Raw genomic sequence first — 27,493 nt, 5'->3', positions numbered from 1 at the left:
GAGTACAGAAGGAACATTATCAATACTTTGTCACAAATCACAAATGTGATCACAAATTTCACTGTGAGAGGAAGCGCAGAGCATCTAGATTTAAATGCTGCATCACAAAAGAGATATATGAACAGACAGTGTACAGTCGTATGCATCATGGTATTTATTTTCATAATACTTGATTTACATGTTAGAATTTCATATAATAATGATAGCGGACGTAACATGAAAACCGAGTTGAACCTGAGACATATCTGACTATCCACCACTGCAGTCGTCCTCTCCTAATTTTACTTGAGATATGTTCTGTGTGTATCAACAATACTTGAACAGCTCGATGGCTGACGGGCTGTGACTGACAGGCTTGGGAGAGGAAACATAAACTTGTGTTAAATTTGCTTTACATTAACTTTTCTCTACAGTGAGGTCTGTTTTACGTCATAAGATGCATTTTATATTTACAAGGATGATTCCGTTTCAGAGCAGATAAGTCGACAACTCACCAATCACAAATGAGAACATGTGTCAATGTCTGAAATGACGGGACACTAGACATGACGCACAAAGACCATCATCAGTTTCAGTGTACATTCTTGGTGAGCGCACACATTTCCCGAGTTGTGCACATCAAGTTGCTGCATCATACCTAAACTCAACAATACGACTCTAAAGAACTGCCACAACCTTAATTTAAGCAGTTTGATTACAAAAAAATGTGCAAATGTGAATTCTGGCCAACAGATGTGAAAAAGTCTGATTTAAGCTTGATGTATGAAATGAATAACAGAGATTAGAGTCACTAGGGGGCCGCTGGCTTGGCTAAATTGGCCCGGACTCTGGCTTGGTCCACAGCATCCAGCATGTTCTTGCTGTCCATAGCCAAAGTGTGTGCTGCAGCCAGCATCTGTTTCTTACACTCCTCCTTCAAAGAGGTGATGGCGTTCTGCTGGGCCAGCCGCATTTTGCTGATCAGCTCCGCCATGTCGTTGTTCAGCAGCTTCTGGGTGCCCTCGATCTGAGAGAAGACATGTTGATATGTCACAGTGGGAAAAGCACAGGTGTGAATAACATCGTTGAATTCCATTTAGCTGCTTCAGTGTCAGGGTCCTGGTGGTGTGCAAGCATTTCCTCTTTGCTTCTTTGTGTTTGAAGAGGAGTTCTAGCACTTTTTTATTTCAGGGACAAGCAGCAGGGACAGCTTGGTGGAGGAATCAATAAAGAAAGCGAGTAAAGAGATGAGAGAACACAGCAAACAAGCTGCAGACACTGTTCAGTACCTCAGTCCTGACTGACTCGTGTAGGGTGGGCAGTATGTCATCCACACTGCGGATCAGGTCTCGTAAAGCCATCCCAACAGACTGTGGGCAGAGATCAGTGCAGGGAATTAATCAGGTGTGGGTTGGACTTCAGTTACAATTCACACTCCTTAAATTTGAAGTGAAAAACAGACCTGGACGATGGTGATATACTGTTCCGGATGCAGCTCGGTGATGTCATTCTTGAGCTGCACAACAACTTTAACCAGACCCATGACGGACTTATACACCTTGTCGTCAGAGCGGTCTAGCTCAGCTGTGGGCGCAGGCTGAGGAAGAGGGAATAATGTTCTTTAATACTGAAAATCCTTACTACTTTACACAAAGGATCACTGACATTCATTTAATGCAAGCTGGCATCAATGTCCCGTCAACTGAAGGGTTTTACTTTATTTTTAGATGATCCAGTTCATTATAAATTCTTATGTTATCTCAAATTCCAAGCTAATATAATTAAATTGCCTTGTCAGTGCGCTTAAAGGATATTCCAATCCAAAACTGAATGGGTACAATTACCTGCGCTGTGAGTCGTGGGGGCTTCTCTGGAGGTGCTGCAGGCACAAGGACAATATGAGAGACAGAGAAGAAAAGACAGACGGGAGGATAGAGGGAGGAATGATAGCGTGGATTTGTGGATTTCCTCTAAGTACTCACCGTTCTCAGTGTCAGCTTCAGAGGACTAGAAAGAATAAGAGATAAATCTCATGAGGAGTAGAAAATACAAACATTCTCTCTGTAATGTCACTGTCAACATATCCAATAGCTCACAAACACTACAGACTGTAATGCACTACGGTAATCCGAGTAAGCAGCAGAATACAATTCAGATTCCTCACAAACAAAGTAAACGGAAATACAAAGTTTAAAGGAAGAGTTCCCCTGCTTTTCATTTACATTGTTGTATATTCCCAATCTGTGACAATCACTCAATTCCTTATGATTAAATCTTACAAATTAGTGGCATCAGCTTTCACTGAATGTGCCTCCTGTACTTCAAATCATGGTGTCCTATATTTCCCAGAATGCCTGTTGATAACCTCAAAGAACAATATGTGAAGTCTTTTGCATTGAGCTGATGGTGATGTGAGACTGGAGTGCAAATAGTAATACCCAAAACTGCATCAATTCAGGTATTTATTATCACTGAAGGATGCGGATGTGACCTTTTTCTTCTTATGCTGTTCTATTATTTAAATATTATCTGTACTAACATACATCAGTATTATATGTCTTACTGTAAGAATGTATATGTTGTCTAAATACACATAATCAAACACAAAGTGTCATCATTGCACTTTTACTGATTTCCATTTGAAATAATCAAGCTAACGTTACTGTTGGTGCAGAATTTTTAGGATTTCAACTTGTTTTATAGGCGGTTCTTCCTTTAAATCACACCTGCGTATGTGGACACCTACCCCTGGCTTGGCAGTGTCCTCTGGTCCCATGGGGTCCTGCAAAAGAACAGGCAGGTTCATTTTATAGGATATGAACATGGACCCCCTCTTTGGGACAGTTATCAGGGGAGCATTCAGTTTAAGACTAGCGGGGCGGCGAGAGTGAACAAGTGGGCTGATATTGTTTAATGACACCTCGTCCAGCGTAGCCTCCAGGGCCACACTGAATTCGGAAGTGTTGGGACACAGAGTCACAGAGAGGGGTTTGACAAAAGTTAATGATGCTCTGCTTCCCACCAGGAGTCTCTCCTCCTTCTCCAGCCACTTTTTATCCTCAATCATCTGCTCTTTCTGCCGGCGGAGAGTGTCCTGCATGTGCTGCCTCTCTCTCTGCCACAGGCGCTGAGCGTCCTCCCTGCTGTTTGCTTCCACTCTGAGAAACTCGCTCTCCTGGAATCAGGAAGCACGATGGTTAACGGGGCAGAAATTCTCTTAATGCGTTCATTTTTGACGTAGGTGTAATGCTTTACTACTGCAGGTTTGCCAACATTTGACATGTGACAGACGCACACACAGCTGAGTCTTTCTTACCCCCATGCTTCGACGGCGTGGTGACCTGGCTGGCAACGTGAGAGTGTTCATGGAGTCGACAGGGGACTGATATTCAGATGGGCTGGCCAGGTCAGGTGAGCTGGCACACAAAGCCTCGTTCAGCTGTGCGGACACACACACACACACACACACACGCACACACACACACACACACACACACACACACACACACACACACACACACACACACACACACAAATAAAGCCTGTAAAGTAAAGCCTGTCGTCTGGGGAGGAAACAGGCATCGTTAGAGGTCACCTGGGTTCACTACTGTACCTGAATGTGTAAACCAATACTGAGCGTGTTTCCGAACCGCCCTGGTTTCATTCTTGAAGGCTAAAGCAAATATTGAAAAGATGTATTAGAACATGCAGAAATATGTGCATTAAATCTGGAAAAAATGTGTATGGAGCCAATTTCCTGCCAAAATTTGGGACAAATAACCTGTGACTCACTCACAAACACAATGTTCTTTGCATATAAAACTCACCATTACCAAACTTAAAAAAACCTATTGGCTAGCTGTCACTCAAAGTGGCCATGCCCATAATTATACAGAATTTTACATCTTAATATAATTTAAAAAAGTGAGTTATAAAATTCACCCCTGCATAATTGTCATGAAAGGGGAAATTAGCTCTAAGAGTACAAAACCATTTTTATACCAGGCTGTAAACATTTATTTCTGCTGAGAAGTTGGCCATTTTAATATCAAGATCTATTTGGATTGAGTCACTTTTGGAGCCAGCCTCAAGTGGCCATTTGAGGAATTGGAGGTCACCACTTTTAGAAACCTAAGAGACACCTCACATGTTTAAATGGACTCACAGCAGCACCTGCTGTTGTGGACGGTGAATCAATCAGGACATTGTGTGAAATTCCTCAGCACAATCAGGACGGAGAGACTCAGCCCAACGTCATGTGATATGTTTTGTCTTTGCAGGATATATTGTTTTTACTTGGGAGACTTGTTTCTGTTGCCTGACATTAGAAACATGATGCAAAATGCATTAGTGTGTTAATGGTGTTTTGTATTTGCATGCTGCAGCGTGTTTCTTCATGAATCATAAAACATTTGTAAAACATTTTTCGTTTGTTAAGATTTGGCAGGAAAAAGCTCCATAAAAGTGCTGTATTGTAACACGTGACAGTGACTGGAGAGATTCACACCTTCGGAGGAGGCTCGTTAAAGTTGAACTTGCTGTCGAAAAACTTTGTGGAGCGCGCTCTGTCCCTCTCTCTCTCCACTTCCTGCTCCTTCTCCATCTTGTGGACGTCACTGAGAATTTAAAGGAATTATCTTGTCTGAGCCAAGAGGTACAAAAATCACTAAACCATTTCAGCTGGACAGATTGAATTCAGTTCACTGCTGATCTTCAATATCTGTTCCCCCGTCTCAATTCCTGCAGTTTAAAAGCTGACCAGAAAACAGATCTCCACTATCCTGTCCTTCAGTAAAGCATCTCAGTTTGTGTTGTCTGCATTCAGTCATGTTATATTTCATAGAGAAATACCTAATCTTGACCACCAGCTCCGTGAAGTTGGGTCTCTCTCTGGGGTCGTAGGACCAGCAGCGGGTCATGAGCGAGTACAGGGCAGGAGGGCAGTTGTCTGGCTTGGGCAGCCTGATTCCCTGCTCCAGTTGGTTGATTACGTCTCTGTTCTCAAGCCAGAAAAAAGGCTGCTGCCCACAACTCATTATCTCCCACATGCATACAGCTATCGGGCAACGCAAACACAGAAAAACACAGACAAAGGGAAAAATCTGAGCACGGAGGACGAGTCCATGTTTGCAAATCAGTTCATTAGAAAGGACACAAGTGGACTGGTTTTCAGCAGAGGTCAGACAAAGCAGTGTGGTCATAAAGGCAAGTGAAGACAGTCAGGAAACACTTTTTTTCCATGTGTAACTGCAACACTCATGAATAATAAAGAGCATTAACGTTGTCGTGTCTTGTTTGCTTTTGCATCGCAAGGGCGTCTAAACAAATCCGCCATCATCAAAGGTTTGAAAAAGCCTTTTTGAGGCTGACAACTGAGAAAAGTAAACACACGTAGAGCTGGATGTTCACTGTGAACTATTTGATTGTGATAAGTTTATTAATATGAAGACCATCACAGCTTGCCTATGAAGTGGACTACGAGACGGTGCTGATTCATGTTAAAGGACCAGTGTGCAGGATTTAGGTGCATCTAGTGGTGACGTTGCAGATTGCTGAATCTGAATACGCCCCCCCCCCCCCCCCCCTTCCCATGCGTGTAGAAGAACCTACAGAGGCTACTGTAGAAACAAAGCAGTGCAACATGGCGGACTCCATGGAAGAGGAAGAAGAGAGATGTGAAGAGCTCATTCTAAGGCAACAAAAACAACAATCCTTATTTTCAGGTGATTATACACTAATGAAAACATACGTATGAATATTATATGCTATTTCTGCCAATATGGTGGCCCAAAATTCTACGCAATGGTCCTTTAAAGAGTGAAGACAGGTGATAAAAGATGACACTGTACCTAATTATCAAATCTTGTAATTAGGAGACCCTGTAAATTCTCTATACAAATGTATATAAAGTGGTTTCCAACCCATCATCCCCATTTTCCCTGAAGGAAGACATCAATCCGTGTGCTTGCAGCACTTTGGAAAGTCTCTGGAAATCAGTTTTACCATTTCATTAAATCACGCAGTGCTTGTTTGGGTTGAAGATTAACCAGCCACCTGCCTGCCGCCATGTGTGAGCGAGTGTGCTTTCCTGCTTTCCTGCCTCGTTCCCCCAAATGAACCCCCTAAATGTGTTTGCGCTGAGCCGTCGCACTGTTTGTTTGCAAGCTCACCAAACATCCAGACGTCGCTGGCGGAGGTGAAGCGTCTGAAGTTGATGGATTCTGGGGCCATCCACTTGATCGGCAACCGAGTCACAGACGCTGTTAGGAAAGGGAAGATGTCGGTATTTTGAGGTCAGTGTTCTTCTTTTTTGAACAGGAATATAAAGAAGTATGTTATTTCATGCTCCCTCTATTAGTCCTTCTAGTGCATCTCTCACCTTTGTAGTACTCTTCATCCTCAATGTATCTGGACAGACCGAAGTCTCCAAGCTTCACACAGTCTGGACTGGCGACTAACACGTTCCGAACCGCAATGTCCCTGGCAGAACACAAACAGGCCAGAGGTTTATGTGGGTCGAGATAAAGATGATGAAAACACAGATAATACAAGCAGAATCTGTAGAGTGGTCTGTTCAGGACAGAGCAGAGAGACCTCCAGCCCTCGCTGATGGACCTGCACGGGCCTCTCGATCACTGCAGCGCTGCCACGACCGCAGCAGATCAGAATACGAAAGGAATGTTTGCATTTTCCACACAGGCAGAGAGTAATTTCCTTTGTCTGCGTTTTTTTCTTCACGGGAGATTGAATCCACGAGTGGCTGCTTTGCTGCCTGAAACCTGTTGATAACATTCTGCAGAATCGGCTGAGTGAAACGCGTTTTTGTCGTCTCACATCAACTTTCTGCAATGTTGTGTCTCCGTATAAATATTTATAAGTTCAAAATAGAAAAGTTTACAACCTCATATGACTTGAGATGCTGCTTTGGCCTTTTTTCCCAGCTACTGATAAGCTATTGATAAGACTGTCCTCTTTCCTCACCATCCCTATGAAGCATCACTGTGCAGCAAATCACAAGACATCATTTCAGGAACATGCCGTGACTCTGATGTTCAGCCCAGAGCATTTCAGGTTGTGCCTCTTTTGTTATTACAGTAACAAAGGTCCTAATTTATCATACAGAAGACCTACAGTATTAGTGTGCTGCAGACATACTGCACAAACATTATCATTTCAAAAGGAATTAGCATGGGTTAGCAGGTCAGGGTGACTCAGTAGAGCTCCCACAGTGACGGGTTTGTCATCATCCCAGACAAATAGCATGTCATTTCTGCCACTAGGGGTCTCTGAATCAACACAATGAGAACAGAAGATGGACTTTGATTATGTGGTGAAGAAGCATGGGATTATGGGAGTTGTTTTCTTCATTGTTAAACAACTGCCACGGCCAATGAAAATCCATCTGACGTGACTCAGGCAGAAATGACGAGGTAATGGGAGAATGTAAGTACAGTCATTTTTAGACATCTTAATGTGCACAGACAGAAGACAACAGCAGCTTCTCCACTTTCTGGATTACAACACAAAGAACAGATGGAGTCTCTCACCTGTGGACCATGTTGACACCCTCGAGGTAGACGAGAGCTTTGCAGATCTGCAGGCTGAACAGCACCAGGGTTGTATTTGTCAGCTTGTTCTTGTTCTGAGTTAGGTAGTTCCCCAGCTGCAAGAATGTCAACATTTAAGCGAGACGGGAATTCACTTACAGAGTCTCTGTCACACTTTCATGCTGAGATGAATGAATCTGGCTGTAAGACGGTCAGAGATGACTCATGCCAGAGCTGTGCAAGATGTCAGTGAGCTTACTGTGTGAATCCTCTTGAGCAGAGAAATGTCAGTCTCTGTAACTAAAAGGTTCAATTACACAGTAGGACGGCATTCAAACCGGAAAACAAACCATGACATTAAGATTGACACTAACCTCTCCGTACTGATAAAGCTCCATGACAATCCACACAGGATCCTCCTCGATGATCCCAATCAGTTTGACGATGTGCTGATGATCCAGGTTCTTCATAATTACTGGCAAAGTCACACAGAGATCACCGTGCTGCTGTCATTGTCATCACAGTTCTTTTATTATTTTCAGCACATCTGTTCTGATTACCTGCTTCACTCATGAACTTCTCCATGACATCAGGTGAACAGTCTTTGCAGGTCTTCACTGCTACATTAACCCTCTCGCCACTCTGTTCAATCAACAACCCAACATGTGAACATGCAACACTTTACATCTGCAACAATTACTGATTAAGCAAAAACACCAGACTTTCTCTGGTTTCAGCTTTGGAAGTCTTCCTGAGCCCAATGCAAGCCTGTCAAGCCTGCAGTGCCATCAGAGGCCACCTGATATAGGTTTTTGGCCTTGTTCCTTATATAGAGATTTCTTCAGATTCTCTGAATCTTTTATTGACATTATGTACTGTAGACAATGAAATCCCAAAATTCTTTGCAATTTTACATTAAGAAACATTATTCTTAAATTGTTGCCAGCCTAGTCTGTCACAGAGCCGTGAACAAAGACTCTGCCTCTCTGGGAGGCTCGTTTTGTACCCAAACATGTTACTAACCTGTTGCCAGTTACCCCAATTCACTCTGAGATGTTCCTCCAGCATTTTCTTGTAGCGTTTCACAGCTTTCCCAGTCCTTGTTGCTCCTGTCCCAACTTGTTTGAAACATGCTGCTGCTTCAAATTCAGAATTAGCAGATATTTCCAAAAATCAATGAAGCTGAAGTCAGACAAGTTGGGACAGGAGCGACTAAAGGCTGGGAAAGATGTGGAATGCTCCAAAAACACCTGTTTGGAACATTCCACAGGTAAACAGGTTGATTGGTAACAGGTGATAGAATCATGATTGGGTGTGAAAGGGGCATCCTGGAAAGGCTCAGTTGTTCACAAGCAAGGAGGGAGCGAGGTTCACCACTTTGTGAACACATGATTGTATAAAGGATATTACTACATGGGCTCAGGAACACTTTGTAAAACCGTTGTTAGTAAACACAGTCTGTTGATACGCTTCAACAACGAAGACGCACTTACATCTTTTTTGTAAACTCCTTCGTAGACTTCCCCGAAAAACCCCTCACCAAGGATTCGGCCAAGAACAATGTCCTCTCGCTCGATGCCGTATTTAACTACTGAACAAGATTTAAATGTACGAAAGTTCAACAGTGCCTTCCCACAATTACTCTCCTGTAAAAGACGTGAACGCAAACTCTCAACAAACCTGATTTGGGCCTTTCATCGAGGATCTCACAGTAGATATCCGACCCTGGAAATACAAAAGAAATCATAACCTCACTGCTTGCTTCTACAAAACAATGACAGAAAAGTGTAAAACTGTCAGCTCACCCATGCTGTGTCTGATGGAGCTGGTGTCTCTGCTGCTCCACAGAAAAGACAGAATGAGAGGAAGCCCCGATCATAAGTTTTCTAATCATGGCTCCTCTGAACGCTGGCTCAATAAAACAGCCTTTCTCATCAATAACTCTTAACTTTTCATTTCGTGCAGCTTGGACTCTGAGAGCTGAGAAGGGGCATAAAGCTATAAATCAAAGTCATAAAACAGCCATAAGCCACTCACCCTGTAGGAATGTCAGGTAGAGCACTTCGTGCATTGGCATCTAGAAAATAAATTAGTTATAATTGAGTTTAAATAATACATTTTAAGAATCTCTCATACAGACTTTAAGGCATCCAACTATGCCCTCTACAGTAGCTGTAACCACAGCGATGTTGAGAACGCACCTTTATTTGGTCGGTGGATAACACTGTCATCTGTGTCATTTTCCAAGCGGCAGTACCCATCAATAAGATCCATCATGTTCTCTGCCATAGGGACGGTGGCCACATTGATGGATAGGCGCTACCAGAGAGGACATGACATGACATGTATTGGATCAAATTTCCCATGCAAACACTCTCTATAGTAAATGTACTCACTAATTTCAGCTATTCTGATTCTCTACAAAGTAATATTGTGTAATAGGCAGATAGCGGTGTTGTGGTACTTACTTGTCTGGCCCCCTCTATGTCGAGGTTTATGAGAGCCTTGCCGTCGCTCTGAGATAAGCATTGTATTCTCTTGATCTGTTTGAAGTCAGCTAGAAAAACAGGCTGAGACAGAAAAACAGAATGTGGTGAGTTCAATTATGAAGGAACTGATTATGTTTGGCAAGCTGTGTCAGATATATAATGATGTGGCAGCATCCACTGATGGCAGAGATATGGGCCAGATTCTTGGCAAAATATGTCTAGAGCTGAAAATCCAGCAGGAACTCATCTCTGGAATACATACACTTAATCGACTTACTGCGAAAATCTCTCATGATAAATATGAAGCTGCCAGTTAGCTTAGCTTAGCATAAAGACTCGGGGAAAACACCTCTAATCTAACCTCTAATGCTCACTAAATCCTTTAACATACAACCTCGAACTAGGCGAGACAGAGTAGATGTATAACTCAGCTAATGTGCTATACAATGAAAAGTCAAATCCGTCCCCTCCCCTCGTCATGCTTACCGCTGAATTCTTCTGTGTGCGTTGGCGAATTCCCCTCCCACCGATGACCAGCTCCACTGACAGACTCCAACCTTGCTGTTGACAGGTGAGAGTGTTTCAATGATTGTAATATCAACATGAAGAAGAGCAGACTGAGGTCTGGAGCTATCAGGACTATCAGAAGTGTCCTTTGATGCTCAGCTGACTGAAGTGGTGCAGTCCTGCTTTGCTCAACTGAAACAGCTAACACAGATCAGGTCATTCCTTTCCTCTGCAGACTTAATGTCACACACGCTTTTATCTCCTCCAGACTTGACCATTCCAATGCACTTTATTCTGGTAACAGCATGAGCAGGCGTAGCATCCAAAGAGCTGAAACACGTACTGAGAGAAGCAACCACATTACACCAATCCTGAGAGTTTTGGAATTGATTTTAAGATTTAATGCTTGTTTTTAAAGCTGTCTGTCTGACTGCTGTCTGTAACTGTCTGCTAACTCCCAATGAGCCTGATCTCTCCAGCAGGGCCCTCCTAATGGTTTTAAATCTTGACGGGAGTTTGCTGTCCAGGCCCCTCAACTGTGCCCGGAGATGTCGGGCAGTCAAATTCAGTGTAATAGAGACAGAACGTGATGATCTAAATATGTTTTTGAAAATGAAATCCTCATTTAGTTTAGAGATGCCAGCCAAGTTTTAAACAAGTCGGCAACAGTGGCAACAAAAGACTGGGAAAGCTGTGAAATGCTAAAGGAAAACAGCTGGTGGAACATCTCACAGCTAATTAGGTTAACTGGCAACAGGTTAGTGAGATGATTGGGTGTAAAAAGAGCCTCCCAGAGAGACTCAGGCTACGTTTACACATAGCAGGGTATTTTGCAAACGGATATTTTGGCCCCTCTGTTTTCAAAAATAACATCGTGCACACAACATCGTTTTCAAAAACGTTGTCGTTTACATGAACCCAGATAAGTACGCCGTTGAGCGCCATCATGACTATGCCAAACCTATGAGCGCGAGTGTAAACATAGGTCCTCACATGACGTTAAGTATTCAGTCGCATGTTGTGACGTTTCAGAACCGGAAACACCGTTTAACCCTGTTTACACGCCGACAAATATCCGGCATTTTCAGAAATCTCCACTTCGGCCGGAGTTTTTAAAAATGATCGAAACTCTGTTTGCGTGTAAACGAGAGGCCAAACCACATGAAAACATATGCGTACATATTTACATAAGTGTAGACGTAGCCTGAGTCTGTCTGAAGTTAAGATGGGGAGGGGTTCACCACTCTAAAGCAGCTAAACCGGCCTGCCTGCAGTCCCAACTTGTCACCGACTGAAAATGTTTGAAACGTAAAATACGGCAGCTGAAATTGCCTTTTCAAGCAAGAAAAGGAAAACATTATACTGTCAAATTAGCAGCAATGTTCTTCTTAAATCACAGAGGCTTACAGAGTGAAGAGGTGATGCAGCAGAGCACTAAACATGACCCTGTCCCAACTTCTGTGAAACACTTTGCTGGCATCAAATTCTAAATGAGGATATCATTTTCAACAACAGTTTCTCAGTTTCAACACTCGATATGTCGTCTCTAGTTTCAATGAAATATAGACTTCAATGTTTTGCAAATCATCACATTATGTTTCTATTTATGCTTTGCACAGTGTCACATCTTTGTTGTATTTGCTGTATTTTTACTGTGCAGCACTAAGTAACTTTGTTTTTGAAAGGTGGCATACAAGTGAAGTGATTATCACTTAGGTGAAGAGAATCTGAGCATAGCGTTGCTACTCACCACGAGTTCACATGGGAAAACCTCTTCATCATAATTGTTGAAATCTTTGAAGGTCTCAAAAAACTTGACCATACAGTCGTCCTCCTTGAGAGTTGCGTACTGTTGAAATGTTTGCTGGATCATCTTCCGTAGCTGCCTTGACTGGATCACAAACAGGGCAATTTTAATGTGTTTTATTTATTTATTTAATGTACACTCTGATGATGGTCTGAGTAGTAAATCGGGGAAATAAAAGTCAGTAAGAACTGAAATCATGGTCAGGATAGTTTACCTTCATGCTGTTGATCAGCTGTGGAGGAAAGAAAAGGTCCAGGCCCACTTCTTTTCTGCATGTGTAAAGCACAATTCAGAAAAATCTGAAAACCACGCCAGATTAAAACATCCTATGTTCTACATGTCACCAGTTTAATAGGGTTTGTTTACTTTAACTCATCGTCTGAGTGAAGCTTCTGAATGAATTACAGTTACAAGATAAAAACTTACTCTAGCAGCTCAAAGTTGGACTTCTTCTCTAGACCTTTTGCATTCATGTCTTTGTAGAACCTCCTGTAAAAGCAACCACACAACCAAATGCTCTTCATCCCAAACATTAACTCTTACCATTAGACTCAGTAAAACAAGTAGAAGAATGAGAAGAATGCAGTGACTCACCTGATCTCCAAACAGCCGAGCTGCAGCGCCATCCCATCGCTGACCTTGCTGGCATGATACTGCATGTAATCACTGCGCACCTGTCATGAAGTGAAACAGAGGACTCAGATGTGCCAACGTAAACTTCAAAAACACACATTTTCCCCATTTCCCTTCATTATAGCCTGTCAGCAACCTTGATGGCATAAACGTTGGGATGCTGTGTAAAATGTAAATACAACAGATTTCAAAAAACAGCAAAAAGCCATCACAATGTTGGACACATTGACTGCTGCTCCCTTATGGCAAAAGTATTCATTAATAAAAAAATTAAATTACATGAAAAAAAAACAAAAAAAAACCACTGCAGCTTGTTACCTGTTGGTAAAAATACACTAACGTAGATCTGTCATCTTTGAATTTTTCCAGGAAATTGACAGGAACGTATCTGATGCGAAGGTCATACCTGCATTCAAAACGAGAAACACCACACGAGTTTATCACTTAAATATCAAACACTGTAGATGTCTCTCGACGGGTAACATTCATATCAGACAGAAAACATCAGAGTAATCCATCTGTACCTCCACTCAGCTTCCACATGATGGCTCTCGTAGCGTTGCTCCACCTCCCCGACAGTCAGATCTGGATGCAGCCAGTGAAGTTCTTCTGACTTCAGGTGCTTCAGCAGGAGGCCGTAGCATCCAGAGTGTTCAATGTTTGGCCCCAGTCGGCCGCTGACCAGAATCGAACGAATGATGGCCTGAAGGAGACAGAGTGAGCATCATATGCTTTAAGTCATCCTACCATCTACAGCGCTTCATGGATATACTTGCTTCTTTTTTAGCACTGGAGTTAACTTTTATTTTTGCCTGTTGCTGCTGAGATAATTTGTGCACTGATGGATTTATTATCCCTCCTTTACGTTAAGGAGGCCAAATAAAACAGATTTCTGGCTATAATACAAAACACCTCCTCCCAGCTTGACGAATCTTCTCGCGGTCTGCAATCTAAACTCAAACAAACTAAGATTTCCTTCTTTATCACGGTCTTTTGACACATCCCCGCCCTTCCTCATATTACTCTCACCTTAACTTGCCAGGAGCTGTCACATTTCACCAGCTTGAAGTTCTTGCCCAAGTTGTTGTTGGTGCAAAAGCACACTTTGAGGATTTTGACGGGCCCTCCGTCACCAGTGAACTGCGATTCGGGGCTGGACTCTGAGCCACTTTGTCTTGGACTGGGCACCTTCCAGGACAAGGTGTCACCGGACATCACCTCATACATTCTCAAGGCTGGGTCGGTACCATCATATCCACATCATGCTGTTGACAGACAGAGGGAAAAGACTGGGATTCAGATTTTAAATGAGTAGATATATGTCACAGGGGTAGGTTTTGTGTAATAAAGTTTGGGTTTTCAAGATCGTGGCACAGGAAAAGCAAAGATCTAACTGCATATATTGAATGAAAGTCTGTAATGACAACACTGTGTCTTCAACACGAGTACACACTGTTCTGTGACTTGCTTCATCGTAGTGCAACAGTCATGCTACGCTCCACATTGATGCTGTGATCCTGTGCCATGTGGTGGCTATGACTCACATCATTTGACTCTCAGATCCGCTGATTACATTCCTTCCTAACGTTGAGTTCAAGTGAGGGCCTGTGTGATTCATAGAGAAAAACTGTGACGGTGTGGAGACTTGTACCGTCCACATCAATGAGGAAAATTCCTTGAAATCCCTTCTTGTCCCTGAATACAAAACTCAAATTCCATTACACAGCTGTTGAAAATGCAGTGAGTACATGTCTACAGTACAGTTTGACGGAGACAGCAAAATGTCGGAAACCCAAACAACACCTAAATCTATCTGAAACCAAACAACAGTGACTAACGGAGCCATGACTAACCGGCTCATGTACTAGCTTCTTAGCTCTTATGCAACTTGTGTTGGTTTATCCTACATCTGAAGTGAAAAAAGTCCAGATCATCTGTCCTTCTTAAAGCAAGGATCGGACAGTTTTGGAATTGTTCTGATTTGCTTTATTGCCAAGAGTGATACCACTCCCATATCTGTCCATAGTAGATTAGTTTAGCGTAAAGATTGGAAACAAAGGGAAACAGCTAGCCTGGCTATGTACAAAAGATAACAAAATCTGCCTGCCAGGACCTCTTAAACTCACCAATTAATGATCTTGTTTGTTTAATCTAAGTAAAATGGAATGAGTCTCTGTCTGTCTGTCTGTCTGTCTGTCTGTCTGGGACATATTTATTAGTAGTGCATAACTATTGCCACAGAGGAGACCCCTATTGACTCCTTTGCTTGCTGCAGTACATTTAAGAACAGAAAGAAAAAAGGTGACTGATCTGTTTCTTTTGCTACTTCCTGGCTGTAACAACTTAATTTCCCCGGTGTGGGATCAATAAAGTCTTATTTTTATGCTTCAGTTTTAGTTCGGTTTAAACAATCAAGACCCAAATTGTTAGGTAGCAAGCTTTAGAGGTGCTAGGAGGTGCATTTTGTTACCTCGCCAGGCTAGTTTTGCCGTTTCCAGTTTTTATGCTAAGCTAAGCTAACCGTCTCCCTGCTTCAGCTTTATATTTAGCATACAGACATCAGAGTGATGTTAATCTTCTCATCTAACTCTCAGAAAACAAATACGTGAATTTCAATGTATTGTCAAACTCTTCCTTTAACACGTATAGCACATAAGAAACACGTGCCAGCGACAGGAGATTCTGCTCCAACCACTCAGCTCTAAACAAACACGGTGATGGTTACTGGAGATCTTACAAACTTCCGCACACAGCCACAACCACAGCTACAAATACACAAGTGTAAACAGTCGACTGAAGTCTTTTCAGTGCACACACTGTGAGTGAACTTTCAGGTTACATCCGACACTGAGAAGGGCAGAAACCTACTGATGCATCAAATCAAAAAGGAGTGAAATTCATCCAGAGCTGCTCTCACCTCAAGAGCCTGAACACATCCTGTGTGACCTCCACTCCTCACATTAATATTCTGCCCTGTCAATCAAAAACCTGAGGGCATGTTGACTCAGCTAACAGAGAAAGAGTGAGCTTAATACTTGACAGCAACCTTGAAAAACACCTAACTATAAGAGAGACATTCTGCCAGTTACCCACCTCACAACAGGGTCCGTCAGAAAAGGGCCTTTTGGCTGTCACACCGTGTTTTCTCATAAATGAATCTCCATGCCGTTAGGCTGCTGTGAGGGAGCTGAGCTGTGTGAGTTCCTCTCAGGGATTTCCAACGCTGTTGGACGGGGTTGTGTTTTGTTAGCCAGAGGCCATGAATTCCCCGGCAGGGCCGTGTGGGTGTGTTTGTGTGTAAGTATGCATGCGTGTGTGTGTGTCGTGAGAAGGAGAGAAAGGGAAAGAGAGTGAAGATGAGTGTGCAGCATGGCCGGCATGTTGCACCATCACCTGGGTGTGGGAGGCCTGATAAGGGGGGGATTGAGAAGGCAGAGGGAGAAGTTTAGGAGTACTTCTAAGACAAGAAAAACATGCATGGATTACAGCATGTGGGGCTGTAGATACATAAATATGCTTCCTTGGCTTAAGTGGACGGAACGATGAGCAAATCTAGTGGCGTGTATATATTACTCAGGCAACGCTGTGTAATCTGCTGTGCCAAAATCTCTTGCATCTCTAAGAGAAAAGAAGAACGGCAGAGGAGTTGTCAATAAAAAGCTCATAAAGGATTTTTAGCTGAACTTTTTCAGTCATATAAAACAAAAACTAGCAAAGACAACTGGGAAAAAAAGAGAGAAAAAGTCTGTTCTGACTGATTAATGATGCCATAAACAGAAGTGGTTGAAGCTTTGAGCACATTTTCTCTGAATCCATGTGACCTCCACTCTCTTTCAGCTAACAAGTGTGTGAGACTTGATTTTAGTCTTTAACGCTTAAACACTACAACTCAAACAATGGGGCTCACAGACTGGGCCCAGTGAAAATAAGGCTGCATAACAAACCCCAATAGATCTTTATTCACTGCACACATTTCGACTTGTCATAGCAGCAAAAGCACAGATGATGACATTGAGTGCCCCAGTGTCGCAGTGGGCGAGCATGCACAATAGCAAACCCTGGAACTGGGTCACCTAAACGCAACACGGCTAATGTTATTAATTACACCTGTGCCATTCCTGTTTTAACTTGTCAAAATACGTGCTGGGAAAAGCTTAATGAGCCTGTCAACACCTAAAACTGGCATCAAATTAGAGTTTAAATGATTCGCCAATTAGTCAAACAACATCAAATTTATTGCCAAAAATTCAGGTTATTAATTTAATTGTTGTCATTTTTTTAAAGCAATAATGTAATAATAATGTAATAAAATGTAAGCAATAATGTAATAAAATGTAATAAAATGTTTTTGCGACCTTGGACTTCATGACGATGTGATGGACATTTCTTCACTGTTTTCTAACATATTGTAAACTAAACAATTAAATGATTTATGAAGATAATCATAGTCGGAGCCTCCATTCTGTTTCTGTATGTAAAGCACTCACTTGGTGTATGCAATTTCTTTCTTGAAAAGCACTTTGAGCTACAATTCCTGCATGAAAGGTGCCACACAAATAAAGTTATTATTTTCATTACTATTATACTGAATACCAGTCAAAGTCTTGATGCTTGTTTTCCAATCAGTTATTTATAGATTACATTTAAATTTAAATTTGACTGTATTTATTATGCATGTTTTGGTTGGAGTTTTGGTTTATTTTGCTTTATATAAATATCATATTGCCACTGGCACTGAACTCATTAAGGTACCCAGTCTACCTATTACTTTGAAAGCAGAGCAGTCAGAGCAGATAGAGACCTCACACAAAGTAAACAAATCTGAAGCACCAAACAATGCAATGCAAAAAAAACAACCCAGATTCAAATCACTGACAGCCATGAAGTCCTTTCTTCTAGCTGTTTTTAACAGTTCTGCACTTTTTAAGTGAACAAAAGCGACACAGTGCTGTTGCCTCTCTCTCTCTCTCTCTCACACACACACACACACACACACACACACACACACACACTGTCAAGCTGGCACTTGAGTTGTTATGGTAACTGTTCCCGAGGGAGATTTTTATCCCAAACTGACACCGAGGTGGAGCAAAGGAAGTCTTTCAACACTCAGCCACAACAAACGCTGCAGCGGGCAATAAATAGGAATATTCAGTACCCAAACATTTGTCTAGATTAGGAGTTATTCCTGCGCATCACAGCTGCCGTGCTGCCGCTTCACAGCCGCTGTGCTCTGTTAGAAATGTACAGTATGTACCGGAGAGATGTCAGGAGGTGAATGACAGAGGCTGATTCAGGGTGACAGATTGTGACAAATGAGAATGAAATTCCACAGCAGCTGGTGGAGAAGCAACAGACTTGAACAAGGCTGCACCTGAGAGGCTGAGCAGAAAGGCTGGAGGAACCACTGCTCTCTGTTCACTCGTCCTGTGGGCAAACTAACTTTTTCATTATTTGGCTTCTTGCACAGTTAATTCATTAATTAATTCTTTTTTAATTCATTTTTCAAGTAAACATGCCAAACATTCTGCGCTTCATTGGTGAGGGTTTGCTGCTTTCCCCTATTTTACATCAGTGTAAACTGAATATCTTTAGATTTTGGACCACTGGTCATCCAAAACAGTAATAACTATATTTTAGAAGTGTCACTTTGGGAATCGTGTAATGTACATGTTTTCACTATTTTCTGACATTTCAAAGACCAAATGATTGAGAAAGCAACCATTAGTCGCAGCCTATGTATGTCTGCTGATAGGTAACAACAAATTGCAGCACACACATAGTTCCCAGTCAATGACTTGGATTATCTTTCAGACATCACCAGTGATTTTCACTATTTACACTTGCAGCTACGTTCAGGAACAATTCCATCTTGTGCCTTTTCACACGTGCCATGGCAGTGCTGGAACAGACGGGGATTTATGGCTGCCAACTGCCATAAGACTCAACAGAAGAGGAAGAAGACGGAGCCACAAAGAGGAAGACGTCTCTTATTATTTTCAGGAATATGGCAAGCGAGGTGCTGGCTTTGTCGGGTGCTCTTGCAATGTACTTAATATTCAACAAATCTGCAGTAATGTTTTTCTTCATCTACAAACTGAAAAAAGTCGCGGATTCAAATACGCCATCAGTGAGTCTTGTGATTGGCCCGCTTGCTCCACATGAAAGCATCTTTTGTCAGATGGACGTAACCCTTTGCATCCCTGCAATGTTACTGCTTTCATTCACACAACAGCCGTACCAGCATTTTCCCTGAAGTGTTTCTCAGTCTTGAGGTGGGAAATTGGTCGTACAGATGTCCCCGAATATCGTGGTTCCCATTCACAGGGACGTGTTAGAAACAGTGCCACCGCTGCATAGTTTGTCCACCACAGAACTGTTTGTTTATGTTATGGGTTCATGGAAAAAAATGACTGTTAGCAGATACATATTGGACTTTTTACACTCCCAAATAACAGTAATGGTCTCAGAAATCCAGAATGAATCAGGCTATAGTTCCCACACAAGTACAACCTTTGGCTGTCTCTGTCTTACTGCACTGTGGTGCAACGGAGGACAATCTGTCTTTGCCAGAATCTGTCATGACATGCACTGCTTCCCATTCCAAGTGTCATCAGATGCTGTTTGTGTGTAACAACATTAACATTATAGGAAAACTGAGAAAACACCTTGTGCTTTCTATCAGACTGTACTTTCTCTTCAAAGGTAATTTGAGAGTCAGATGTTTTCCAGATAAAAAAAGTGGTGATTGTATAACTCATATATCAGCTGGAAATCTGGGCATTGTTGACACATCACTGAATTAAACAGTGCTGCTCCTTCCTCATGGAGACAGAGTTTAAAGAGCCATGAAATGTAAAAGCACAGGTGTTGTAGTGAAGCCTTTTCTCCAGGTAGGTGCTTGTCAACACAGGCAGGTATTGAGCCAGGCCTGCTCTCTGTGCAGTGCTGTGCAGAGGGTCTGCATATTGCAACGTCATGACCCCAGGCACTGGAATGTGGCTGGCTGCTTCTCCTCCTGCACAGACTTGCTTTGAAAATGAACAAACGTCTCTCTCTGGGAGAAAATGGCAGTTTGCGCTTCACATCGTAACAAACGCATTACCTTGAAAATACAGTTATTCAAGCTTCAAAGCCAAGTGTCACATTTTGCACAGCACCACCAAAATCAGAAAATCTGTTAACAAGGAGAATCACATGTTCTTTATCACCAGTTCAACACCAAAACTGCAAATTTAAGCTTTGTGTGTTTATAACCTCCTGAATCTTGGGCCTGTTGCAGCACTTGGATTAGTTGTAATAACTTGTTCAGCCCACCTCAGCAGAAACTGGAACCTCTATGCCTGAAACAAACCTGTTAATCTTATGTCTTACCTGATTCTGATTGAATTCCTCTGAATAAAAGCTTGACAGAAAGCGTTATTCCTCTCGGAGGGTCCAGGCCTGACAGTCGAGCAGGAGGCAGCGGGTAGCCACTCCCTCACCTGTGCAATCCTGCAGCAAGGTGGGCCAACTTCCTTATTTCCTGAGTTTCAGGAAGTACGCCGCATTCCCTTTTGTTTTCCCCACAAAGTTTCACAATATAAAAGCATTATGTCTGTGATTCTTGTCTTTGTCTGCAGAGTCTGCAGATTTCTGGACTCTTTCAGATGAAGGAAACATCTTTCAATTCATCTGTATTTTCAATCTTCTTCACAAAAAACATCCTAAACTATATAACGTTATAATGGTGTAATTATATGGTTTGAACAGCAGGTGGCGCTGCTGTTTAAAATAAAGAATTAGGACTGGACACTGACTTTAAAAACCATTATTTTAAGGATATACTTCACAGTTATTTTTCATGTATAATTGAAGGCATGGATGGAAAATTAGTGCAAATGATTTATGAGTGTCCCAGGTACAAACATCTTCATAAAACACAATTCAGAGAGCATAATCTAAAGCAATATATTCAGAGATAATTAGATAAAGCTCTAGTGCAGACATTAAAGCAAATAAATGTTAAAGAAAGACAGGAGAGAAAGTAAATATAAGAACAGCTTTCACACACAGATACCGTTTTTTATGGCCAAGCAGGTTCCAGGGTGTCCACACAGATAGATAAGAGTGGCAGTGAACACAGTGAAGTTTGGTTTTTGGTTTGAGTTTGCTGGTATGATTACAGGCTGACAATCTGTAAGATATAACAGTCTGAAATCATCCTTCCCTCCACCAAACAGCACGAATATGTATTGCAAATTAAAAATACTTGACTGTAATTGTAGGCCTAAAACAGACAATTCAAAGTTTCATCGTATGTACTCAAGTCCAGTTTTTACCAAAAGATAACTGCGGTGGAGTAAATAGTACAATATTTATCTCTGAAATGTAGTGGAGAAAAAGTGGAATATAGCAAAACATGAAAACAGCGAAGTAAAGCTCAAACACTCAAGTAATTTTACCTCATTACTTTGCATCATTGGTAAAAACTGGCCCCAAAAAAGTGACATAGCTTTTATTCTCAACAGCATTCAGTGAGAAACACATTTTTAAATAAGTGTCATCTTCACGAACAGCCACGTCTCTGGCCTTCTTCCATATACTGTGCATTGATATCTAGATGCGTCAGAGGCATCTTTTATTCGCTCTGTCCTCTCTTTCCCTCCTTGCAGTATCCAGTGCTGCTTTCTGTGCCGGAGGGTTTGGAATAGCTGCGTGGAGCAGTGACAGCTGTAATGGAGTTCAAGTCTGGGTCAGAACGAGTCCAAACCACACCCACCATCCAGCAGAGCACAGCAGCGTCAAGGGCAAGAATCCACACAACAGGTGCCCGTCAAGCTCGGATTTGTATGCATTCAGACAGTAGCAGGCACGGGCTCTGCAAGGGCAAGCTTTAGCAGCAACAATGGATTCACTGTTCGCTGGGCTCTATGTGATCATTAACACTGACTTTTTGAGACCCCTCCTGCCCTGAAACTCTTAAATCATCACCCCTCCTCCTCCATCTGGGCCCTCGCTGGCTGCCACCTCCCTGCGTGGAGCCGTGTAAAGCATTCAGGGAGACAAACTCGGGGCACACAGGTGGCTTTGCGGCATGCTCGTGCAGGGGGTCTCTCCTCCAGGGACTCCGAGGTGTTGAGGGAAAAGTATCAGATATGATATAGCAGCAAAGGAGCAAATGATATGATTCACTGTCATTCTGTCGTTGTGGGTATAAAACGCGATGATGATGACAGCTCATGTCTTGTCTGATGTTCTGTTGATTTTATACCCAGGCGATATTTCACTTGAACTGAACATGCATATGGATGCAACAATCAAGTGCAGTAGTGGAGGAAGAGCTGGAATCCCATACTGGTAATATAAGAGTATCACAAGCAAAAGTCCTGGAAATAAGTAGAGTAAAAGTACATTAATTATCATACTTAAGCAGCATTTTTGTGTTGTGGCTGGTTGCATTTGAGCTCATTTAATTACTCCAGAAACAGTACTATTACTGTATAATGTTTGATCTAGAAGAATGTAAAATATATCATAAGATGATCATGTTGTAAATGGATGTTAAGTCTAGATCCTGCAACGTACACAGTATCTTGAACAGTCAAACAAATGCAGTGGAGTAAAAAGTACAATAATTACCTCAGAAATCTGCTGGAGTAGAAGTATAAAGTAGCATCAAGTGAAAATACTTAAGTAAAAGTGCTTTAAAGTTGTATTTATGCGCAGTATTTGAGTAAATTGTGCTAAATCATGTATTCAGAACCCTTTTTAAGCAGAAATAAAAATACCACAATGTAGAAATACTAAACAAACAACAACAACAACTTAAAAAAAGTACAAAAGTATCACCAAAATGTTCTTAAAGTATCAAGAAAATGACTCTTTATGCAGATCAGGCAATATTCTGTGAAACAATGATGCCTGTCTGTCAATACTTTGAGGGCTCATTTCTTTTTAAAAAAAAATAGGAATTTCCTAAAACTGCTGAGCACTGCAGTTTTTGGTAAATGTCACTCAAACAGGAGTGAATAGAGCAGTTGTTGGGGACTATTTTCAGCCGCTGAGTTGGGCTCCAGCGAGTGTATACTGCTGCAATATTAACAGCGTATGTGTGATTGAAATTACGCCTCAGTGCTCATTGACGTGTTTTTAATCAGTCACATCAGTGAAGCTCCACAGAGAAGAAACGTCAAACGCCGGATTCACAGACGATGTTGGTGTAAAGAATACGTTGTCACTTCTGTTCTTTTCATGGGATTCAGTGACAATACGAAAAATATAGAGCAGCTTTTGCAGATATATTTTCGTAAATATATTATTTATTACTGATAAATCAATGTAAAAGCAGAGGTGAAAACTACATAATGCTGGGTAGAACAGTATTTCATATTCGTCAGAATCATGTGTTTTTTATGTAAAATCTTTCAATTCTATGAAATATAAAGTTACATTTCCCTCTGAAAGTCTTGTTTTAGGTCCAATAGTAGCCTGTCCGCCATTGCTCGAGTGTGTGTTCACTTCTCAGGTTTTGTCCTTGCATGCATGCTCTGTCTATGCCATGAAGTATTCTTTGATTTCCCCAGCCTTGTTGCTGTGCTTTGGCAGCAGTTCTGCCTCCGTCCACAAGAGGATTCATAACACAAATTATCTGATGATGCATAAAATATGGTTTGTCATGTTCAAAAACCTTAATGAATGTTTATATTCCACCACTGTGACCCTTTTACCCAGAACGTCTGAAGGAGTTTGAGCAAATATTGTTATTCAACCTGTCGGAGACATCATTTTGACCTGCCCCTATTTTTAGAGGCTGCTCTTTTATGAGGGATGAAGTGTTAGAAAATATCTGATGACTATCCAAGCATCCCACCCTAAAAGTCCCCACCCTGAGAGCTTGACATGGTATGCTTTGATCTTATAGGTCTGCCCCCCACCTCCTGTTACCAGCTCCTTATAGAAATCTGGGCCCCACCTTTGGTCTGTTTAATAATGTCTGCAATATTTATCTTTCCCCTGATGCTCATTAAATCCACATTGTACCAGCAGTGACCTCTGAGGTCAAAGTGCCTCTGACATCACTTCTCTGAGTAATGGTTAGCCATGACTTGTCTCTCTGTTTGTTCACCTTTTCACTCGGGGAAGGGACACCTGCAAGACAAAGAGATCGGACAGCAGAACACCGGAGGAGAAACAGGGGAGTGTTTGGTTTGGGTAGCAGGTGTGTAGGTCTCTCGTGTTTATATGTATGTATGTGTGTATGTCCTGTAAAGGGGTGGTCATTGAATCCCATCCAAACTCAGCGGGAGTCCGCAGTGTTCACTGAGGTGTGAAGTGGCCCGGGCCAGGAGTGGATTATAAACCTGGTCTGCATAACAATAGAGGTGAGAAGCAGCAGGGGCCCCACGTTAAAGCTCAGCAAACAAGACAAAGTGCACAAGAATATCCCATTCGTATTCTTAAAGAGCTATTTTGAATAGAGGCCTGCTGTTTGAAATGATATACAATTAAGCCTCCTGGAGGAAAGAGTAAAGGTCGTAGTGGCAGTTAAATGGCTCTTAAAACAGCACGTCATTAAAGACAGGTTAGACTAGTAAACAGTACAGATTAGATAGCTGACAAAAGACTGTTCAGTTTCCACACAGACTGTCACGTGTGGTGGAAATGTAGTGCTAAGTGATTTAAACTTTGTTTGGCTAACTCTTATATGACTTTAATAGGCGAAAGGCTCATTTTAAGCGACGTATATTCAGAGTGTTGTTTATGGAGACGAAGATAGTCAGCTAAAATGAGGAGACAGCCATGAAAATTAACTGACTGCTTTCTGCTTTTACTCTTCCTTCGAAAAAAAAAAACCCCAAAACAAAACAAAAAACGTGTGATAGATCAAAAAGAGTTTAAAATCAGAATATCACCAAGTTCATGTAGCAGATTTTGAATCAACAAGATGAAACACAACTATGTAGCAGCAAATAGAGAAATTACATAAATTGTCTTCAGTGCCGCAACTGGAAATGTTGAAGTTGAACCAAAACAGTACAAACAATACAAAGAAAACGTGATGTATTGTTAACATCATATATTGATTATAGCAGCTTTAACTGTGTACTAACCATTGCTTCTAGTAAGATATGAAACATGGCTCCGCTCCATAGACATGACTGAGTGTGGACTTTGTTAACCCAAATGAGGTTTAGATTCCAGGTCATACACCTGTTATAAGTGCCTGAATATGAAGTTATTTTTGGTGACGGCAACTTAAAACATTCTGGTTGCCCTTTTCAGATCTTTATTTTGCTTTCCAGTGACACCGCTGGGTCCGAGGAGGGTCGAACTGGTGGTCAGTGGTTTCCCTCCTGATGCAAGTTCAAGTAACAGAACTGTACTGAGATCCAGAAATAACTGCATAGACTGTCTTTATTGTGACAGTATAAAGCATACCGGAGAAACTATTTATTCCCAATTAGACATGAGACATGTCAGGATGAGATGACACATTTACCTGTCACCCCTCTTCTCCTTTGACACAATCTAAATGAGGCATTTGAAGGATGTCATGCAGAGCGAGTGCCGGGACACGGTGATGGCATGGCTGGCATGCTTCAGTGGCTTTCACTAGCGTCAGCTGCGCACGGCATCAGATAGTGTAATAATACGACAGAGGTCAATCCTCAGAGTGCTCTACTGAGACACATGATGAAGACAGGAGCAGCGGCCTGATGGGTGGGGGGGTTGTTAGGCGGTGTGGATGCATCGGTGCACCACTCAAAATTGTCAGGAAGGTTTGCGAGACATTATTATAAGGCACTTGTATTATGAGGACCTCATAACACAGCATCTTTGAGAAAAAAGTACACCTTGCGGGACGTGTTATTGCTGTATTTGATAGCCAGCAGTATGGGAGCGAAATGAGGGGAGAGAGGAATGACAGTCAGCTGAGGTGGCTGGATGTGAGCAGGAGCTCGCACCCAAACACCGTAATGAGGGAATATGGGCAGGCTGCATGGACACAGCACTGTGTGGAAGGCTCAAAGTGACATTAAAGGGTTAGTTCACCCAAATCAGATAGAAATTGACCGTTTGACCTTGGACTACTTTCTACCAAAGAAATGGTCCCCATGAAAACTGTCATAATCAGTCAGTATTTTCTGTGAGAGCGGCACACCTCTGGAATACCACACTGGAATACTAATACTTCAATTATAGTTAAAATCTCCTCAGATACTCATGGACGAGTTGATGCTTTTATAGACTCAAACTCTTGTTTAATTATATTACTTAAGCATTATTCCAGATTCTCAGCTTGGCTGTGCATAAACTGTAATCCTTTTGTCCATTTTTAGTTGTGTAGGTCCTGCACATGCACATAGCCTCTTAGCTGGCTGATGTTTTTAAAATGCCACTAATAATTTCTCAGTAGTGTGACCTCATGTGTTATTTACATAGATTATATACGGCAGATTCTAAGTAATATGTGCAAATCAATATGCAAAGCACAACTGAATCACATTTTTGTTTGCATAAAACAGCGCTTGCGATTGTTTCCACGCTAAATGAGGCAAATAGCGTTTAAGTGTCATTGAAGAAGGCTGTGCTTCTTGTCAGTTTAAAGGCATGAAAGAGTGAGCGCAAGCAAACATCCACTCATGCCTCCCTTGAAAACACTCTCCTGCTCTCACTCACGCACACAGACAAACATCCTCCCTCGCCACACACAAGAACAGAGGGGGGAGGGGCAAAGAGGGGATGATGTCACCTCTAAGCCGAGGCTTGAGATAATGGTGACATTTCAGGGAAGGTGATGTCATTCTTCCACTGCTACCTCCCCTCCTCCCTTTCTTTCTCCTCCTGTCCTCCCTCCCTCATCATCAGCGCAGGTGGCTGGCCAGGCTCTTTGAATCACAGCGCAGAAGAATTAGCTTTTGAATAGGAACAGAGCATGCAGGCAATGTGAACCCAGCCCCCCGTGCTGTGCTCATAGCTGTGATGTGTGAGACTCTTAATGTGTGTGTGGGTGTCACGCGTTTGAATGTGGGTGCTATGTCCTTTAATATGTGGGTGTCCGTGCGTTTGGATATGGCTGTGCCATCTTTCATGCGCTGTTTAACTGCCTTTCTTTCTTTTCGGATGTCAACTTGTTAAAGCACGAGTTTACATCATCTTATGTGCAGCGCATGTATGGCCTGCATGTCCATGTTGCCTGTGTGCATGCATGTGTATGTAGATGGGTTTGCTGCCCTCCATCCCAGTTGCCCAGTGAGACCAATCAAGCAGAGAGCTGCCAAGCTGCAGGGCTGGTTGGCACTGAGTCCCTCGCTGAGCTCCTCACCCTGAGGATCTGCTCATTTAAGGTTTCCCTGACTTCACACAAACCTCCTCTCTCTCCAGAAATGTATCATATTATGTGTTATAGTCAGTGGTTAAGGCTTAGGCGTTTTTATCTGCCCCTAAGCTTCATGCTGGCTGTAAAAATGTGTATGCTGTGGTGTAGTTTTGTGCTAAGACGATTCAGAAACAAGACATGCGTGCAAAAACATGTAATATGTGTTATA

General features: G+C 42.2%; 1 protein-coding gene across 2 annotated transcripts; it reads right to left on the bottom strand.

The window, feature by feature from the left end:
• Positions 1 to 133: 133 nt before the first annotated feature.
• ptk2bb (protein tyrosine kinase 2 beta, b) lies at positions 134 to 20,414 on the bottom strand. Of its 2 annotated transcripts, XM_070987349.1 has the most exons (31): positions 20,337 to 20,414; positions 13,992 to 14,227; positions 13,487 to 13,665; positions 13,281 to 13,368; positions 12,924 to 13,003; positions 12,756 to 12,818; positions 12,544 to 12,598; positions 12,273 to 12,413; positions 10,502 to 10,576; positions 9,995 to 10,096; positions 9,728 to 9,845; positions 9,564 to 9,603; positions 9,332 to 9,363; positions 9,207 to 9,251; positions 9,020 to 9,117; positions 8,087 to 8,168; positions 7,901 to 8,001; positions 7,527 to 7,642; positions 6,359 to 6,459; positions 6,150 to 6,239; positions 4,831 to 5,035; positions 4,487 to 4,595; positions 3,593 to 3,652; positions 3,296 to 3,418; positions 3,002 to 3,154; positions 2,726 to 2,761; positions 1,962 to 1,986; positions 1,824 to 1,858; positions 1,442 to 1,576; positions 1,269 to 1,349; positions 139 to 1,006 (listed from the first exon to the last, which is right to left on the bottom strand). In XM_070987349.1, the coding sequence occupies exons 2-31, from the start codon at positions 14,187 to 14,189 to the stop codon at positions 791 to 793; spliced, it is 2,982 nt and encodes a 993-aa protein (XP_070843450.1). In that variant the 5' UTR covers positions 14,190 to 14,227; positions 20,337 to 20,414; the 3' UTR covers positions 139 to 790. The 2 variants fall into 2 exon arrangements, with proteins under 2 accessions (XP_070843449.1, XP_070843450.1); XM_070987348.1 differs by lacking the exon at positions 20,337 to 20,414 and adding an exon at positions 16,056 to 16,314 and having other exon boundaries at positions 134 to 1,006; positions 2,726 to 3,154.
• Between the last annotated feature and the right edge of the window lie 7,079 nt (positions 20,415 to 27,493).

Source organism: Chaetodon trifascialis, chromosome 19, assembly GCF_039877785.1.
Source record: "Chaetodon trifascialis isolate fChaTrf1 chromosome 19, fChaTrf1.hap1, whole genome shotgun sequence".
Taxonomy (NCBI): domain Eukaryota; kingdom Metazoa; phylum Chordata; class Actinopteri; order Chaetodontiformes; family Chaetodontidae; genus Chaetodon; species Chaetodon trifascialis.
The sequence above is the reverse complement of the archived record's forward strand: the minus strand, read 5'-3'. Positions and strand labels throughout refer to the sequence as shown.

Bases quoted from the DNA above. Each gene is read 5' to 3' on its own strand.
- ptk2bb (XM_070987348.1), bottom strand. From the start codon at position 14,189: ATGTATGAGGTGATGTCCGGTGACACCTTGTCCTGGAAGGTGCCCAGT. The intron at 9,252-9,331 runs GTGAGCTGACAG...TTGTATTTCCAG, and splicing joins CTCCATCAGACACAGCATGG to GGTCGGATATCTACTGTGAG. The intron at 1,577-1,823 runs GTAATTGTACCC...CCTCTTCCTCAG, and splicing joins CCCCACGACTCACAGCGCAG to CCTGCGCCCACAGCTGAGCT.